We start from the raw sequence: 20,733 nt of genomic DNA on the forward strand, positions 1-20,733 counted from the left end.
GGATATCGATGCATCCCTCCGGAGTGACGGATTCTCCTATGAATCTAACTAAAAGTGTTGAACTTTTCTTCAACTATGCCCTAGTCCATTCCAGTGCTAAATAAATGGTGAAAGATAGGATGTTGGTAGAAGCGCCCCCGTCTACTAACACCTTTCTGACCTGGACGTGATTGATCAGTGGTGAGATCACCAGGGCGTCATTGTGGGGCAAATGTACCCCTTCCAGGTCGAAGTCGGAGAAAGAGATGGGGCAGGTCGGCTTCTGCTCTTAAATAATACACACTTCACGCCGAGCCTCCCTGGCAAGCTCCTTCCTTTTGTTCCCTGACCGGCCGCCACTAGGGCCGCCAAAGATGGTGTTGATGACCGCAGGCCGGTCATCCCTCCGAGGTGGCGTTCTTGAACGGTTCCTCTCTTCTTTTTTCTTTGCCAAGCTCGAGCCCGACTTTCCAACATACTTTTGAAGTAGCCATATTAAATCAAGTCTTCAATTTGGCACTTCAACTCCCAGCAACTCGAGGTATCATGGTCGTGGTCGCGGTGAAAACGTCAGTACCTGTCTTTGCTGCACTTTTCCAGATCCCATGTAAGCTTATCAGGTCGATTGGGGAGCTTTTCCAATCCGTTTTCCTTGATATTAGTGAGAATCTCCGAGATCAGAATAGTGGTTGGGGTGTACCTCTCATAGGGCCCCCTTCGGCTGGAGTCCGAGTCTGATCTCCTGTAGTCAGATCAGCCCTAGGTGGGTTGGGAAGACTGGGCTTAGAATTGGACTTCCTTATGTCTTGGCCGCCCGACTTTCTCTGGTCGGACCTCTTATCTGTCCGACCTAGCTTGGTTATGAGCAGCTCCTGCCCATCTATGACCTTCTTGGTCTTCTGCAACATCACAGCCAAGGTTGACGGTGCTTCTTCGCCCAGCTTAACCATCAAGGTTTCGTCAGCCAGGCCGATAAGGAAGTAGCACATGGCCGAGTCGTCGGAGCAATGTGCAACTTTAAGTCGCTCCTCCTGGAAACGGGTCACGTACTCTCTCAAAGTCTCGCCTTCTTTTTGTCGAATAGTGGCGAGGTGGGCGGCAGTCTTTTGTCGTAATGCCGAGAAGAGAATTGGCTAATGAACTCTTTTCTCAACTGACTATAGGTCGAGATCGACCTTGCCGATAGCCTTCTGTACCAGAGCCGAGCGCTCCCTGTGAGAGAGATATGGAAGGCTCGGCACTTGATGGCGTCAGACGCTGGTTGGAAATCCACGAGGCCTTCAAAGACCTCCACGTAGTCCTTTGGGTCCTTAGACCCATCGTAGGGCTTCATGGCTGGCTTTTTAAACTTCAGAGGGATTGGGGCCTCCAAGACGTCCGAGGTGAATGGCAATCGCCCATCTCACCATCATTGAACAGGCTTTCTTTCTTCTCGTACTTAGCTTTAAGTGCCTTGACTTGTTTGTCGAATTTATGTTTCATCAGGTCGAACTCTTCCCTCGTGATGACAGCCTCTAGTGTCAATGGTGTGTACTTTGACTGGGCCTTGAGGTCGGAGTTGGAGTATCTCGGGATAGACCCATCCATCACCGTATACCAACTAAACTTTGATCTAGGAGTCAAGCCGGTCCGATAGAAAAAGAGAGCCATGGATGTTGTAAGGAGCACTGTGACAGCGGATGAAATTGGCAAGCTATTCAAAGCTAACTTCATCTGAGAAGTTCATTATCCAGAATGGCTGTCGAATGTGGTTTTGGTCAAGTGGTCCAACAGGAAGTGGCGAATGTGTGTTGACATCACCAACCTAAACAAGGTCTGCCCAAAGGGCAGCTTCCTTATACCGAGAATCGACAGCTTAGTGGATGCTACTGCTGGAGACGAGCTTCAAATGTTTATTGATGCATACTCGGGATACAACTAGATCAATATGCACCTTTTGGACCAGGAGCACACCTTGTTGATCATAGAAAAAAGCTTATTTTGCTATAGAGTTATGTTGTTCGGACTGAAGAATGCGGGGGCCATTTACCAGAGTATGGTGACCAAGATGTTTGCTCCCCAAAAAGGAAGAAACATAGAGGTTTACATAGACGATATACTCGTCAAGAGCCACACCATGGAGCAACATGAGGAGGACCTAGCGGAGGCTTTCCAAGTCATAAGGAATCATGAGATGAAGCTCAACCCAGCGAAGTTCGCCTTTAAGGTTACGTCGGGCAAAATCCTTGGCTTCATCATACACCAACTAGGAATCGAGGCAAACCCTGAGAAGATTCAAGCCATACTGGATATAAAGACCCCGTCGAATGTGCACTTGCTAATGAATAGGCTATGTTCTATGGGAAGGCTTCACAAAGCAAGATCGTCAGCCCTTAGCAAACAACTATCCTTGCCCCTCATCAAACTTATCAAGTAATAGAATCAACTCCTCATCGGGAGCAAGATGGAGAAGCCATTGGACGGAACTCAAGGGGAAGTAAAACTAGCCGTCAACAATAGAGACAAACACAAGAAGATCTTTCATTGAGAAGTATGCTTCATTATAGTAAAAACAAATTATAGTTGGAAGGGGGAAGCACATAAAGGCAAGGCCCCCCTCCTCCATACAAAAAAGCAGAGAATTCAAGCGGGAGAAGTAACGAACTGAGTAGTTGTTTGGTCTATAACTTCATGGAAAGGAAGGCCCTTGGAAATGAGACTTTGAAGGTGCTCATCGAATGCGCGGTTGGTCGGAGTAGCCTAGAGGCACTCAAAGGCGTCAATGACAAGCTGAAGATCCTCGTCGGGACACCTACCTTGCACCCGCTCTAGCACAAAGTTGACCTTTCCTACTGGATCTCTCTTTCCAATGACTAAGAAAAAGTCGAACCGTGAAATTGGGACTCCATAAACTTTGGATCCTCTAGCCTCGCGCTGGCCTATAGCAATTCCTCCCGGGCTTGACCAAGCGAACCCTCTGCAACCTCTAGTCAGCTAATCAGGGCAGCATGATGAGATTGCAGCACCTCCAGAGCAGTCTTAAAACTAGACGCCCTAGTAGACTTCTGTCCAAGAGAGTTTAGGGCCGTACTCTCAGCCTCCTTGAACTTGACAACTTGATGAACCCGATGAACCCAACCCACACCGTAAGAGTTGAGTTAGGTTAGGCTTTGATTTTCCCAACCTGATCGGATTGGGTCGGGTCTCGGTTTAACCTTTAAAAAATCGAGTGAATCGGGTGAACCCAACCCAACTCGAATTTATGCATATATGTGTATTTTTCTTAATTATATATATAATAGTATCTTTATCTTTAATGTCAACTGTCCATTTAGTGTTAATTCTAGCCCGTCATTTAAGGTTTTAATATTATCTTCTTCAATTTTGTATCTTAATCTCAATCGTCCATTAAGTTTTAATCCTAACTCCCCGTCGGCGCCGTGATAATTAAAAATTGAAAAAAAAAAACACAAATCGACAACCCAACCAGATCCAACTCAAAACATTTTGGTTGGATTGGGTTGGGTTGACCATTCAATTCAAACCCGACAGTTTCTATATATGGCCAACCCGAAAATTCGGGTTGGTCCCAAAACCCCTCCTAACCCGACCCAACTTAACGTGTGAACACCTCTACCTCCTCTGCCCCGAGTAGCCTCTCCTTGGCCTTTGACAGCCATGCCTACAACACAAAAATTCGGGTGTCGGAGACAACACTCTGACCAGGGCCGCCTCCAATTCGCCCTCGATCGCATTAACGCGAGACTTCGCAGCAGCCGTTCGTAGTTGGAGGCGATTCAGCTCAATGCGCAAAAGGGTCGCCCTCTTCGTAGCGTCTTTTTGGGCACTTAGCTTTTCGGCTTGAAGCCTCTCAACCTCAGCATGCGTCATGGTTGACTGGCCAGCTTCATTTATTTGATCGCTAAGGCATTGAAGCTTTATTTGCCTGTCTTGGTTCCGCATTCTCCAAGCTACCAGCTCATCCTGGACAGCTAGCAGCAGGGCATGAAAATGCCCAGCCAGCTGAAAAAGAGACGGCATAAGAAGGGCGTGGGGTCTAAGCTAAGAAAATGGCAAAGAAGGTAAAGAGAAGCAGGACTCATCGTGACTACTTCGAAGGCCCCATCGACGCACTTGCTCTGTATGTTGAAGTCGCCTAGGACCTGCCCATTGCAGAAAAGCCACCTCGCCATGACACCGACTGACTCTCGGATGTCCCTCATGAATCGGTAGGGATTGAGAGGGACAAAGTCTATGGGAAGGTTGAAACATCGATGGAAGGCGTCCACATCCAGCCCCTTAGTTTGTGGAGACGAAGCGTCAGACTGAAGGGCCTCGTCATTAGCCCCTGCGGCATGAACAGTCGAAGGACTGGCAAGGGGGTCGCTGGGAGCTATAGTCTCCCTCGTGCAACCACCCTTGGTCGCGACCTCCCTTTTTACTCTCCCTTCTTCTTCAGCTGAACTCCCAACAACATCGAGAGCTAGAACCAAGCACCCTTGTCATCTGCGCTGTCCACCTTCGTCGCGAGCGGGGTCAATAAAGGTCGCATAGCTAGAGGAAGGGGCAACGTCGTCCCTCTTATGGGAAATGGACTTTTCATCCTGCACTGTCGTTGACGGCTCGACTTCGTCTAACCAGAAGGACAAGACTATGCTCCGCGATAGGAGGCGGCGCTTGAGTAGCGGCACCACTTCCTCTGAACTAACGTGTAAATCAATCGGTGAACTCCTCTCGTCGACATCAATCCTAAGGTTGGGCGGAGGGATAACAACAACGACATTGGTAGATGCTGCACTCCTCCCACCATGACCTTCATAAAGAGAAGCTTGGCGTGCTTACAAAACGAGTTGAACAGTGGACTCCATGGGGAAGCTAGACGTGCATAAACCGAACTTGCATCAGTTGACCCACCATTAGAAAACAAACCCTTCTTTCTCACGAAAATCATAGTTTGAAAATCTTACCCGTCGACGGTCCAGCCTGGTTAGGGAAGTAGTCGCAACCTTAGATCGAACCAACTAGGTCACCGACGAGGCAACAAAGCTCTAGTTTATCATTCGTGATGATAACCGAGGGAGGCTGTTTGACAGTAGAAAGTGCCTGAATCATCTGAAGTATCGGTAAGTACTCAAGATAAAGGGGTGAGACCTCACTTGGCAGCACTGAGCGAAAGCGAAAGCGATGATTAAGGATGTACCCGCACAAATGAAGCTAGACGAAGAAGAGAAACGATGAACTTACCGTTTTATAAGAAATTATTGGGAACGCGTTCACAAATCGACTCACTAACAGCCAGCCAGGTCTCGCCAACAAAGAACCACCAGTCCTTCCAATGTTTGTTAGAGGTAGGGGGTTTGAACATTTTCCGATAATGAGAGTTCAGGCTGTAAAATCCCGAGAAGCTGGCGATCGACTTCAACATTGTCAGGGCGGTCAGTAATCCTAGGGTCATCTGCTCCCCCTCGCTGAACTTCGACCAGATGATATCCAGAGCCATCATCATTCCCTAGGCATTGAAGGCAAGCTAGGTGACACGACACGAGCAAGGGACAGGAAGGCTTGAGCGAAGAATGAGAGTGGAAGCCTTACCTTGTTGCTGAATATTTGGGAATAAAAGCTCACTCACCCCAACGAAGGGGAGTCGGTTCTTTCATCCCCTACCGGACTCCCCTTTGCTAGACGTATTGGACGTAGTCAGGAATGCGGTAGGTCAATCGGATATCTTGCACCGAGGGACAGTTACCAGCGGAGATGCGTTTCTCTGAGAAGCCATGGCTATGTCGAAATTCAAGAGAACCGAAAAGAAAGAAGACTAAGGGAAGCGAAATAAAGAACTACCGCCTTCCCCTCGAAATAGGGTTTAAATCCCTGTCAAGCGTCGTTTCAGATCCTAATGGACGCCTAGAATCGGAACCACTGCCTCCACCGCTTCACTCGACACATAAGGGACGCGACTGCTCGCAAAACAGTGATTGTCATGTGTCCCTTCATTACTGTGGCCGCATGAGGGAACCTTTTGTCGTCGTACCTCTTGACTAGCCTAGCCCCACGTCTGAATCTGAAAGATTTGTCCTCCACACGCCTCGCGACGCAGCCCTTACGCACTTCAATCCACTTCAATGCTTTCGGACCCAGCCATCCGTGGCAAGATAACCCAAGCCAAAAAGAGGGCTCACTATTGAGGGAGAAATCCGAGTAAGACAAGCGTCCAAACCCGAGAGCGACAGTGAGGTGTAAGACCACAGACGGTTACCACCGTACTCTGTGTAGGGGTACAGGCATGTCGCCACCACTACTGTACGAGGAAGACACCGATGACTACAGCCTGAAACCTACAAGTCGTAGGATTACAGACCTGTAGATGAAGGCACCAACCACTATTTGTCGGGAGCATCCACCCCTCCATCAGTGTCTCGTATAGCTCGGCGCGACTCTACCTCCACAACCGTCGTCCTTCCTAGTCGGCCATCCAAACTTACAAAAAGGAATGGCTCACACCAACACCAAGTAAGTGAAAAACCTATCACTGAGATCCTAAGGTGTTTATTCCTAACTTATTTACTCTGATTACTGACTTGAGCGTCGGAGTGTATTAGGCGGGACACCGCACCAGCGTGAGGTTACTCCTCGGCATACATATTCATCCAAGGGACACGTGGACCTCTCCAAACTTCACCATCAAGGTGTGTATATATATATTAACTAGGGTGAGAGAGGAGGATTTAGAAAGATATTTAATTCTTTGTATAAGGGGACAAAGAGGGAATACGGATTTTAAAACAATATTAGATAGGATGAGGTGGAAAATGAAATAAACAAACAAATTTTCATAGATTCGTACAAAGTACCTCGAATCCTAGAATAAAAAAAGCATCATCATTCATTTATTTATTTGCTTGTAATCCTCGTAGTAATTAACATTGGATTCAAACAAAGCTGCAAGAATATTAAATACATGAAAGAAATATCGTCCCATGTATCAGCTACCTTTCGGCTTTTAGTCAAGGATTCGTGTTAAAAAATAAAATAATAATAATAATATAGTTTCATCAGATTCGAGTACTTGGCACGTATCCACCAAATAAAAGAGTTGACTTCAATTTCATTGGAAGAACATATAATATATCATAAACCAAACCAATAATTGCAACTAAATAAACCACAAGCTGCATTTTCCTAACGGGTTTCGGTTTATTATAAATATGAAAAGCCACAACAATGGAGGCATCCAATTGAGGTGGAAGAACACACACATATATGGCAGAAGAAAAAGTAAGCGAAGCCAATGCCAATAATGGAGCTCAAGAAAAGAACTTGAGGGGCCGGAAGTCTTCATGGGCCACCCTCCGCCGTGTAGACTCGCTCAATTTGGAGGCCGGAAGGTTTCCCGCCGCTGCGGCTCATCAATTGTCGGGGGTACGAAATCAATATATACTAACCTTTTACCTGTATAAGTCAGCAACATGGGCATGCACCCAGAATTTATTACTTTATTATTATTATCTCAGGATCACTTTTGTCATTTAAATACAAATCTCTTCTAATTACCCTAATTTTATCTCTCTTTTATAAATTTCTTTCCCTCTAATTTTCTCTCTATCTAAATATTATCTACCTACCTTTATAAATTCCAAATAGAATTAATAAATGATAATTTGAGTAAGAAATTTAGATGCCAAAAGAAAAAAAAAAGAGTTTTAAGGTTTTGGGAGAGAAAAATGAATGGCAAAATTATCCTCAAAGTAATAGAGAAAATGATTAAAATTAAATGACAAAATAGGAGTTTCTATGTGTTGTACAAAGTATAAATATCCTTCCATTTGTAAAACAACAATTATTTGACAAAAAGAAAATAAAAAAAAAAATCTCTCTTTACTCTGTTTTTTGTATTCCACTCATTTACTTGCAGAGCTTTCAATTAACTAGTCAAGTAAGTACAAAAAAATATTTTGATGCTTAGTTACAATACCATCAATAAAAAGACAGTGATAGCATGCCACATAAATCAGTAGTAATTGACATATATCATCAAGAGGTTGTGAGTTCGATTCCCACCTACATGCTGTACTAAAAAAATAGTGATAGCATTTAGTATTATACAAAAAATTTAACGGGACCAACTAAAGAAAACTTATTCTACATATTTTTTGTATTATTTGTGTTAACTAATAAAAAGGAAAATACTTTTCTCCGAATTAATCTTATCTTCACTACCATTAAATATTTGACAACTCATTATTTTTAGAAAACATTATTTATTTCTGTATGTCTCTCTTTAACCGTTAAACAATGACAAATAAAATTTGTAAAGAGCCCAGTACTTTTTTCAAACCAATTGAGGATTTCTAACAAAGTTTATAAGATGCAGGATTACTTCTCTTACTATCCATTGATTTTGAGATGAAATTCCATAAATTTTAAGAATTGGTCATCCTATATTTAAGAAAATACATATTTATTCTACGCAGTTGAGTTGGCAGCGGACTCTAAGCTTGGCATTCCAAAGCGTGGGAGTGGTGTATGGCGACATCGGAACGTCGCCGTTGTACGTTTACGCAAGCACATTCACAAACGGCATTAAGAACACAGACGACGTGATCGGAGTTCTATCGCTGATAATCTACACGATAGCACTAGTCCCTCTGCTGAAGTACGTTTTCATAGTGCTGTGGGCGAACGACAACGGCGACGGCGGGACGTTCGCTCTTTACTCGCTGCTGTGCCGGTACGCCAAAGTTGGGCTGATTCCGAACCAGCAGCCGGAGGACAGGGAGCTCTCAAATTACCAGCTCGTTGCACCTTCCAACTTGAGGAGGTCTCAGAAGGTGAAGGAGAAGCTCGAGAACAGTGCCGCTGTCAAAATTGCCCTTTTTCTTGTCACCATTGCCGGCACCTCCATGGTTATTGGAGATGGGGTTCTCACTCCATGCATTTCCGGTAAGCTTCCCATGTCATTATCTTTAATGATTTCACAGAGAATACAGAACCCACGACAAAGAGACTTAACAAGGTTTATATTTTATAAATATATGATTAATTTCCTTGTTTACAATTGATTTTGAGATTATACCTTATAAAGATTGAGATGGTATTAGAATTCAATAAACTCAAATGAAAGAATTAGCATTGGTAAAAAGAAAATCAAGCCAAAGATTTGGTTAGCTCAAAAGAGAACCGCATAGATACGAACCGTATAAAAATTTAGATGGTACAAGTGGGCAACCCTTTTTAGTTAATATTCAAATTTTCATTTGATTTTGTTATTATCTATATTTTTGGATAAAACTTTGCTCCTTAATAATAAGGAACAATTTTGTCCTAACCACCATTAAATATTTGACAGCTAAGGAAGATAAATGCAAAAACAAAAATTTATTTTAAATATAATGAGTTGTCAAATATTGAATGGTGGTAAGGACAAAATTGCTCCTTACCAGTGAGGAGCTAAGTTTTATCTCATATCTTTTTAAAAGTATTTGGCTTCTCACCGGACCAATCTTGTCTTAGACCACCCTTTAAAAATGAACAGTTTATTATTTAAAAATTTTGTTTTTCATTTCTCTCCTAGTTGTCAAATATTTAATAGTGGTTGGTGAGAAACAAAGAATTTTCCTCTAAATTTCAAATTTACTGCAATATTTTAAAATACATATTTATGCATTTAGGTAAATATTTATTTTAAAAATTATAAACAAAGGAAAATACGTATTGTTTTATGCTAAAAATGTCTATAGGGTAAAAGAACTAAGACATGAGAAGAATCTACTGTAGTTAAAATCATTAATTTCTGAATTTGTTCATACTCCGATGCTTAGAGTGTGTGTAACACTCATATTTTACTGACCACTATTAAATCTTCAGCAAGTAGGATAGAAATGTACCAAGTAGATATATTTTCTATTTTTCATAACTGTCCATTTTTTATTAATTAGCACAAAAATGTGTAATCATTAGCACTCAAATATGTGTGTGAGAGTAAAAATATAATCCTTAACAATGACTTACAAGGTTTGATCCTCTCCTCTATGCTCTCATCATAAGATTCCATTTTTCCCTTATTTTAAATATTGCATCAGAAACTCCTCATCACGAAAAATAAAGAATTTAGATCACTTGTATTTAACTATATTTTTTGTTTTGTGTAGTGCTCTCAGCAGTGAGCGGAATCAACTCACTAGGGACAGGTACAATATTTTACTATAATGATTAATTTTGAATTAGTGATATATAACCTTTTTTTTTCTCCACGTTAATGTTATTTGGATGTTTGACTCTTTTGCAAAATGTGTATATCATAAAATTGACACTTCTTGTTTTAATCAACACAATAATAAATAGAGTGTATAAAACTTCTGAATATTATATAAATTGGTTAACATTTATTTGCAGCTACGGATGACAAAAATGTCCGCGAGATCGGTCAAATCGGGGAATCCCAATCTGGTTCCCGAGCGGGGACAGGGCGAGGACAGGATCGGTCCCCCCGCTCCGTCCTTGATCCCGCCCCGTTTAATTTTCTATTATTTTTTCTACTTTTTTATAGAATAATATTAATATATTAATTTTATAAATACTTTTTAATTTAAAAAAAAAACTCAAGCTAACCCCTCATTTAGCAACTTTTTGTTCCCTTTTTATATTAATAATAACAAAAATTAATTAAAAAATTAAAAAAGTATATTTATAATGGAGAATCCCCACCCGTCTCTGCCCCCAAAATTTCGGGGACGGGGTGGGGATGAGGATGGCCCCGGCTCCATCCCGTTACCATCCCTATTTGCAGCCCATTTTATAGAAAGATGAAAAAAAGTAAATCAATGATGAACATACACACTTTGTTAACATTGAAAATTTGTAAATAAGGAATTGTAAGAGAAAAGTTAAAATATAAGGTGGAGTGGAGATGTTTTTTCCTGGTCTCTTTTTGTATAGTTCATCTCTATTAAATCATATCTTAAAAAAACAAAAATCTCTATTAAATCTCTCCAAACTTTGCATGTAAAATCAATATAGGAATTTTGATTTTCTCATGACAAGCTAAATAATGGGTCATAAAATGAATGCATGATTTGAAGATTTGTTTATGTGTAAAAGTTGACTACAAAACTAGAAGGATGTGCTCAATTGATTGAAAAAGAAAAAACTTGATCAAGTTGGTTATTTCAAAAAAGAAAAAAAAAAGGGGTTGATATGGCTAGTTGGTACTTGTAGAACAAGGCCATGTGTGCAACATTTTTTTTTTTAAATAATAAGGATTTGTCCAATTAAACTACTTCCAAGTTGGCACTTGTTATGTGAAAACTGAAAAAGTTTTGCTAAAATAATGGCTACATATAGTGTAGGATTTTAAGAGCTGAAACTAAAACTTGTTATATATGAAAAAAGGATTTTTCTTTTGTTTTTTTGTGTGGAATTTAAGGGTTGTTTCTCTGTCCTCGATTTGATAACTATTTATTTTAATTTTTCTATTTTTAAAAATTAAACTTAAAAATATTACTTTCAGTTATGTGTTTTTTTAATTAGTTTTAATAAACATTTTCAACCTCTATTTGTTAATTATTACTTGTATAATCATTATATATTGGATTAAGTTGTTAATTACTTATGAACTAGCTCTAACCCTCGACTTACCTAACCTAATTGAGTGATCAGGCCTGATAGTAATTTTGCTTTTGGTTTTCTATTTTTTAGAATTAAGGTAACTACTAATTTTTTCCTTCCTAGACCAACACTAATTTTACTTTTTAGAAAGTTTTAAAAGTCTAAGTCAAAATTTTTAAATTTGTGTTTTAGGAAAATAAAAAAAATATACAAAGAAATTGTGAGACAATAAAAGCTAAACTAATTTTAAAAATAGAAAACTAAAAACACTATCCAATTGTATCTAAATTAATCAATACTAATCACTAACTTACCTAAACCATAGATATATAGGTTCTACCCGTTATCATTTAAAAATATATATATTTTGTTTTTGTTAAAAAATTTTATTCCTGGCTCTATAGAAGTAATGATTTAGTCTTTTAACTTTAGTTTCTGACAATAGTTTTTTACTTTCAAATTTCTCTATCTAGTTTAAAGTTTGTAACAATTAATTAGTAGTGCTATCATAAAATTTTTTGTTAAGATTTGATAATGTTTCTTAATGTGTAGATCCATAAACACTAATAACGGACTAAACATATGTGTTTACAAATTACAAATATTAAATTGTCACATTATAACAAGAATCGACACTTAATATGGTTGGAATTAAATTGTTACTATTTTCAAACTACATGTACTAAATCATTACGTAGTAAAATTTAGGAATTAAATTGTTACCAATACAATGACTACATTGTTATGCGTACTAAAGTAGAAGATCTATATTGTTATAAATTATAGTTCAAGTGACTACCCGTTTGAAAGTAGAAGGTCTAAATCATTACAAATTGTAGTTCGTGGACTAAATTGTTTGAATAGGAACGAGCCATGTTTTACTAATAATTAGAAGCCAGTGAGTGTCTGGTTTACAAATAGATGCGGCAGAAATGAGTTATTATGGTGTGTATACACAGATGCAGTGGTGGGGATTTCAGTAGCCATTCTGATAATCCTGTTCTCCATTCAACGCTTCGGGACAGACAAAGTAGGGTTCTCATTTGCGCCAATAATCCTTGTGTGGTTTTCATTCATCGGTGGGATCGGCCTCTACAACTTGTTCAAGCACGATCCCGCTGTGCTCAAAGCTTTTAACCCTAAATATATCTTCGACTACTTCAGACGGAACGGAAAGCAAGCCTGGATCTCCCTTGGCGGCGTTTTCCTCTGCATCACTGGCACCGAGGCCATGTTCGCCGATCTCGGCCATTTCAATGTCCGAGCCATACAGGTCAGTTCACACACCCATGACGATAATATTATCAAGATACTTACATATTTACCCGTCCGTCAGGACCTATTGTCTGAAAAAGAAGGTAGGAAAATTGCAGTGGGTGGCAGATGTGTTTTATGCATTTTAAAATATATATATATATATATGTTTTTGTATTTATGTCTCTTAATTGTCAAGGTAGCCAGAACAAGATTGGATCCTCGGAACTAAGTATTTTTCTAATATTATAAAAGTTACGTTGAAGATTATGTTATGAATTTGCAAGAAATAAATACATCCAATCAATTTTGCAGATTAGTTTCTCCTCCATTGTGTTCCCTGCTCTAATAGCAGCCTACACCGGGCAAGCTGCGTATCTCAGAAAATTCCCAGGCCACGTCTTGAATACTTTCTACGACTCAATCCCAGATCCTTTGTACTGGCCCACCTTCGTAGTAGCCGTGGCGGCTTCCATCATAGCGAGCCAGGCCATGATCTCCGGAGCCTTCGCCATAATTTCCCAGTCGCTCTCTCTCGGCTGCTTCCCGCGCGTGAAGGTGGTCCATACATCCCACAAGTACGAGGGCCAAGTTTACATCCCGGAGATCAACTACCTCCTCATGCTGGCCTGCGTCATCGTCACCGTCGCCTTCCGCACCACCGAGAACATCGGCCATGCCTACGGCATCGCCGTCGTCTCCGTCATGATCATGACCACCGCCATGGTCTCCCTTATCATGGTCGTCATCTGGAAGACCAGCATTTGGCTCATCGCCGCCTTCTTCCTTGTCTTCGGCGCCATCGAGCTCCTCTACTTCTCCTCCGTCCTCTATAAGTTCACTCAGGGCGGGTTTCTTCCTCTCGTTCTCGCTTTCTTCCTCATGGCCGTCATGGTCGTGTGGCACTATGTGCATAGGGAGAGGTACATGTTCGAGCTCAGAAACAAGGTTTCTAATAGCTTCATAACGGAGCTAGCAAATAATCATGAGGTTAATAGGATTCCTGGAATTGGGCTTCTCTACTCCGAGCTTGTTCAGGGTATTCCTCCCATCTTCCCTCACTTCATTACCAGCATTCCTTCCGTCCACTCCGTCATCGTCTTCGTCTCGATTAAGTCGATTCCGATCAGTAAAGTCACACCCGGGGAGCGGTTTCTGTTCCGTCAGGTGGAGCCGAGGGAGTACCACATGTTTCGGTGTGTCGTGAGGTATGTTAAATGACTGCTAAACGCAATATTTTTAAAGTATATTCTTAACGTTGCCTTCATGAGTTTAGAAATTAGTATGTTCTTTAAGTTTGTGTTGTGATAGGCTATGATACATCTAATGTTTATAAGATAGTAGGAATTCAAACATTTTGAACTTACAGTGTATATTAAATCAGCACTAAACATAAAAATTAAAAATTAAAACCAAGAGGTTAAGGATATTTTAAGCTTTTATTTATATTTGTCTTTGAAATAAGCACAATGATATCATAGGAATTTGAACATAAAATTTGATACCCTGTTAAATCAAATATTAAACCAAAAAATTTTAACTAATAGGTTAGGTAAATTTTTGTCTTTTGTTTATATTTTCGTTGGAAATTAGCACAATAACATAATAGAGATTCAAACAAAAAAGTGCCTACTAATATATCATACCATGTTTAATCTCCCCTAAATCTTAAAAGTTTAAACCGAATAGGTTACTGTAAATTCAATATTTTATTCATATTTGGTTGAAAAACTAGAACAATGACACAATATACATTTGAACATAGAATTTTGTACTCTAACTATAGTTAACTCATCATTAAATTTAAAAGTTAATAAAGAATTTAACTCTTTTTTATTCATATCCTTAACCTTCCCCCCAATCATGAATGAAGTATCATTTTAAATCACAACCACTCTAAACCTCAAAAGATTGATTAGGTGTATATGATTAGTGTAATTTAATCTTTCATCCATATTCTTAATCAGGTATGGTTATAAAGACGTCATAATCGGATCGGCGGAGTTCGAGCGCCAATTGGTGGATAGCCTGAAAGAGTTCATACGCCAAGAACATATAATGCTAGAAGGGATCCCAAATTTGTTTGTAGAACAACCGACGTTATCGAACCAGCAAAACACAACCCGCTCGGGGAAGCTAGAAGCAAAAACAAAAGTAAAAGCTTCATCTTCTTCTTCAGCAACAGTCCATGTCGAAGGAACGCTACCAGAAGGAGGAAGCCAGTCTCGAGGCTCGTCGGGCTCGATTCAGTCTTTCAACGCTTCGAAGTCGAGGAGCTCTTCAAACGCAATAGTGCAAGTGGTGGCGCCATTGGCGGAGGGAGTGGAAGAGGAGATGGAGTTCGTGGAGAGAGCGATGAAGAAAGGCGTGGTTTATCTGCTCGGGGAAGCAGAAGTAGTAGCGGATCCAAAATCTTCGTTGCTAAAGAAGATGGTGGTTAACTACGCTTATAGTTTTCTCAGGAAGAACTTCAGGCAAGGAGAGAACGTTCTGGAGATTCCACACACCAGGCTTCTCAGGGTTGGAATGACTTATGAAATATGAGACCACAACAAAATCAAAAAACGGCTCATACATTGGAGATTGCTCGTTTTGCATTATGAATTTAAGATCATTTATTTAACGTTTTTGTGAGAATATGTATATTAATTTGTATGTGTGGAAGAAGCTGCTTTTCGTGGTGCTCGGTAGATTTCTTTCACTTCCACAAAGGGTGTGTTTGGAAATACTTTTGAAATAAGTTACTTCTCAAAAGAAAGTGTCCTTCAATATAATACTTTTGGTTTCAATTTTTTCGAGGGCAATGACATATTGATGGTTTGCAACTAGACTATCTATATATTATTTTAATTCATAAATAATATAGTTTTCTCATTATTTTGGATTCGTTTAATATCTTTTATCTCTATATTTAAAAGATTTGAAGAAATGCAGGAGTGAAATAAAACTGAAAATTATAAATTAATAAAATAATTCCTAATATTATTAAGTTAATGAATGACTCATTGTTTATGCTTCTCTGCACAAAGGTCACACTTTGGTCTAGGTCGAACTTGGTTCAAGCTTCAACTTCAAGCACGATGGGAATACCAGCACAAGAGGGTAAAATCTCCGATGCTCAAGTCAGTAAGCAGTTCGGACTCAAGATAAAGTTCGAGGAGAAATTCGATACCTAAGGTTGAAATGAGGCCCTCTATTTATAGGTATAGGCTCCGACAAGGCCTTGCGATAGGTGGTTATCTTGGTTGGAATTGAGGTCGAACCTATTGGGTCTCTTAGGTCCAGCCCAAATAGGTTATTCAAGATGCTACCAGTTTAATAAAGGGAAATAGCGACTAAGTCTTTCACCTCGGAAGGTCCGAGGTGGAGCTGCTTGAAAGTTTGTTTGTTAATATATTTTGGCGAATCACTATCCTCCATGTGACACTCCAATTTCCTTCTCCAAACATTGACCCCCTCTCTGTTAGGTTCGAGATCGACCTGGTAAAGAAGTTGTGTTTCTGGAATTGGCCAACGTGGTGACTTCTGAGTTCGTGGTGCCAAATATAACCTTTGGAGAATCTCAAAGACGGAGTTGGCAGCTGTCACGTACTCGAGTGCGTCCGACGTTCGACCTTCTGCATGATCTGGGTTTTTGTTCTTCAAACACATGAATGGCGGAGATTGATTTCAAAATGCTATAATAGCCCTAGGGTTCAGATCCATTTTTTACGCTTTCTGAAAACTTGGAGTCTGACCTGACCAGCTCGGAACTTACTCTAGGTCAATCTCACTCTTCTAATTTTACTTACGTTCTTTTTCTTTTTAAACGATGTCGAGTTCCTCAAGTTCGTCTAGTAGTGTTCCTCTGATAGGGTAGACCGGAGCCAGAGCCCTTCCCCTAAGAGGACCAACTCTATAGAGAATTTTGGAAGTAGGTTAGACTCCGAGTTGGACGAGGAAATAGATAATTTTAGGTTTTCCGATGACGATGGAGATGATAGTGACACCTCCACCTCGGGCCAAAGGTTGTAATTCCTTTCTCAAAAGCTTGAGAACTACCTTGGCCCCCTTCGTAAGAGATACAGTATTCTAAACAATATTGTCCTTATGCTTCATAAGGAAGGGGAACGTGCTGACGACCCTCTGGAGGGGTGTGTTGCACTCTACTTGAAGATGTTCGAGTATAGCTTTCGCTTGCACGTTCACCATTTAGCGTAGGAGTTCTTGGTTCGAATTGGACTCGCTCCCGCCTAGGTGGCCCTCAATGGGTGGGGTGTTGCCTTTGGTTTGGCTGTGTTATTCTGGTTTAGATGTCGAGAGGTAGAAGGGTTATACCTCCTTAGGACCGACCAACTTTTGGCTTGTTTCGAAGTGAAATGCATCTCCAAAAAGCCTGACCGTTACTATTTATTCACAAGAAGAGGTGCTACAAGCATCATCAAGGGTCCTACCTCCATAAAGAAATGGGTAGGAAAATGGTTCTACACCTCTGGAGAGTGGTTGGCAAAAGACAAGACCGACCTGCCCTTCTACAACGTCCCCTGTAGATTTGAGAACTTAGGTAAGAGGTTGTGTCTCCTACTCATTTGAGTTCTAATTCTCCTCGTACTCTAACTTGTTACTTTTATTTTGCAATCGCCATCAGGCCTGTTCCTCAACTGTCCTAATCGATATTCGAAATTTTGAAATTTTATAAAGACAAGTTCAAGAGTGGCAAGAAGGTTGGTACTCTGCTAACCGACAAGCTGCTTCTCGCGTTTGGATTGTTGGATTTCAATCCTTTGCTCGCTCCTCCAGAAGCTCAGAGACGGAACTCAGAGCTAGGTAAGTCGATCTCGGATCTTTCTCAACATCATTCTTTAGATCGAATAGCCATATACTTTTATTATTTGCAGCCATGGTTGTGGGTTTGCTCAAGACATGAAGTACAAGCGCCCTCGTCAAGGACAATCGTCAAAATCGAGACCGGAGCCGAGCCCCGTAATTGTCGACCTTCTTGCCGAGGTCGAGGTGGTAGAGAAGGACAAGGAGGATGGCTCTCCGAAGAAAGCGAGGGGGCCTGAGACTTCTCAGTCCCAGGAGATCCTTGACGTCTCCCCTCTCCGAGAGGTTCGAAGGAGACCCTCCTCCAATAAGTCAAAGAAGAAAAAGAGGAGGACCTTTTGTTGGAGGAGGCTGTGACCGAAGTGCGAAGTAGTTACTTCGCTGGTCTCACGGACGATCCCAAGGCCAGGATGGGTGCCACCTCCGACATCGAGGTGAAGTTCAAAGTTGAGCCTTTAAGTGCTGGGGTAAACGACAAAGTGATGTAAATATCCAACTCCTGCTTTGACCATTGTTAGAGGAGAGCCTCAAATTTGTGAGTGCTCCAGGATCGACCATCCAGAGGATGTTGTACTATAATACCCCGCATTACCTTTAAGAGTATTTTCGTGACTTTATATTATTATTGTCTTTCAGCTAAGCTAGTCAAATATAATTAGCTTTATGTCAATAAACTTTAATCAATTAAGCACAAGTTAATTTTATTTATGTATTAAAAGAAACTTACAACAAAATTTAGTGATTTATCTTATCCATGTTTAATTAGTTATGTATGTTAATAAAAATAAATAAATTTGCATACGAGATTAATAAGCTTAGCAAGATCGTAATTGTATCAAAGTAAAAAAATTAGCAATAGTACTTTAGTAATTAAATAAATGTTGTGAATTATGGTAATTGTAATGGTGGAGTTATTTGAGTATTTATAAATTTTCATATATTGCAAAGCATGTTATGATTCTATGACTTTCTCATGTAATTTTAAGTATGTTTAATAGCAAATCATGGTGAGGTAAAGCGTGGCATAATGTGTGATGCATTGCATTCGTAGTTAAGTTAGTAGTCTTATGTATCATGGATTTAGGTGTTATGCATGAAATACCCAAATTAAGCAGTTATGTTATGCGGCTAGATGTAGGATATGACATGTATGGTTTCTGCTAAAGGCTGGGCCCTAGGAAACAAATTAGTTCATGTTAATGGCATTTGTGGAGGGTAATTACCCTATAAATATTACATGCGAAATTGACAGTTATGGTATAGGGTATTTCTGCATAGCATGGCGCCAAAGTAAGTATTTAGATATGTAAGTTTATGCTAGCAAACACAAGTATGTTAAGTTAAGTTGTTCGCTGGTTTATATGTTAGGTTGAGGTATGCATGCATATAAGCATGATGTGTGTGTTTGAGCATGAAAGATCTTTATGATGGGAACTACTTACTGGGTATTTTTTTATACTCATTCCATGTTGTTTCAATTTTTTTACAAATAGTTATATAGTTGACGAGAATAACATCGAGGATGACCTAGGCATTGACGAGGAGGAGATATGAGACATAGTTGAATTTTATTTATAATCTATACTTTTAATTATGAGTATACCACATTTTTACTTATTTTATTAAGGATAATAATTTTGTGATTTCCGCTGCTAGAGACTTATAAGTTAAGTTTATTTAAGTTATCGTTTCCATTTTCAGATGCAAAAACAAGTTTTTATCTTATTTTATTTTAATGAAATCATGTTTTATGAGTAATTATCTCAATATTATATTATTAATTATATATAAAAATTGGGGTCATTACATGTACTAATCTGCCGAGGTACGACCTCTTTTGGGTTTCAAATATTACATACTTAGGTATTCCTAGATAACCCATTTCTCTTACTCCTTCTTTGCTTGTCCACAGACGCACGCCACTATCTGTCACGCGGTAGTGATAATAAAAGTCAAAACAGACGGCTGTGACCGTCTTACTGTGAAGGAGAGGGAGGCCCACTCTGCCGCCGTGGAAGCTACGACAGCTCTAGAAGGAGTGTTGAAATAGGCCAGGGCTGAGATCGCAGCCTGGAAATTGACTTTGGAGGTGGACAAAGTCGAGCTGAAGAGCGCTCAAAAGGAGATTGAGTGCAACATGGAGGCTTTAAGGGATGCCCATGCCAACCCAAGGGCTTGGAGAATGAGATGTTCAAGCTCATAAAGCACAACGACCAGCTCGTTCCCAACACTGAGGCTCACCAAGCTGAGGTGAGAAGCTGAGAGTAGAGCTACAGGTTAAGAAGTCAAAATTTAGCAACGAGGTGCTCTTGGAGGAAGCCTTCCGACTCCACTCGGACTTTGACGGCTTCGCCAAAGACTTCAGTGACGCTGGTTTTAAATTCCTAATGAATGGAATTAAGGAGTGGCCCCTGAATTCAACCTCAAATCCATAAAGCGCCGGTACGCGGAGAAGTGGGCGTCTGGTCCAATAAGACTCTTAGACCCCAAAGCTTGGTAAACCTATACCTTAGGGACCTAGACTTCGAGGTCGAGAAAGACGAAGGGGATGGCTCGTCCAAAGGGGGTGATGTTGCCAGCACCACTCGGGAGGACAACAAGATGGGGCTGTCTGATTCCCAAGTTGATTCTTCAAAAGAGATTGGAGCAGTGGACTCTCAAGAGCTCGATCTACTTGCATCGTAGGGTGAGCTTGGGTCGCACCTCGGGAGCAACTAGTTGACCCCAGACTTTTGCTTCGAACTGCTTTTCTTTCTGTTTTGAATATATTCTATAATTTTGTGGGTTTTGAGGCCTATACACCTTGGCCCTGTATTCAAGACTTAATAAAGTTGATGTTTGTTTGTTTCTGCATCTCTCACCTCGCACCTCTGCCTTGAACGGTTTCAATTTTTTACTTAAGTTGTATTATTTTGTTCTTAGGCATGCCTGTTCGGTGATAAACAATACTATACATATGGCCTCTATTTGATTTCCGGTATAACTAGTTAAACATGTAGGGCACGAGATCGAATTATTTTTTAGCACTTCTATTGCTTTTTAATCCTTGAATATTTGTACAAGCCCCACGTTGTGAGCTATTTCACAATTCAAGGATAATAACGCTTTAAA

General features: G+C 40.4%; 1 protein-coding gene across 1 annotated transcript; it reads left to right on the top strand.

Moving 5' to 3' along the window:
- The first annotated feature begins 7,177 nt into the window (after positions 1 to 7,177).
- Positions 7,178 to 15,620, top strand: HAK5 (high affinity K+ transporter 5). Its single transcript, XM_022302720.1, has 6 exons — positions 7,178 to 7,377; positions 8,430 to 8,898; positions 10,107 to 10,145; positions 12,522 to 12,835; positions 13,132 to 14,024; positions 14,784 to 15,620. Exons 1-6 carry the CDS (start codon positions 7,219 to 7,221, stop codon positions 15,358 to 15,360), a joined length of 2,451 nt encoding a protein of 816 aa, XP_022158412.1. The 5' UTR covers positions 7,178 to 7,218; the 3' UTR covers positions 15,361 to 15,620.
- Positions 15,621 to 20,733: the final 5,113 nt, after the last annotated feature.

The sequence above is a fragment of the Momordica charantia genome (genome assembly GCF_013281855.1).
Source record: "Momordica charantia cultivar OHB3-1 chromosome 5 unlocalized genomic scaffold, Mcharantia_2.0 BLBB01000005.1, whole genome shotgun sequence".
In the NCBI taxonomy this organism is placed as follows: Eukaryota; Viridiplantae; Streptophyta; class Magnoliopsida; order Cucurbitales; family Cucurbitaceae; genus Momordica; species Momordica charantia.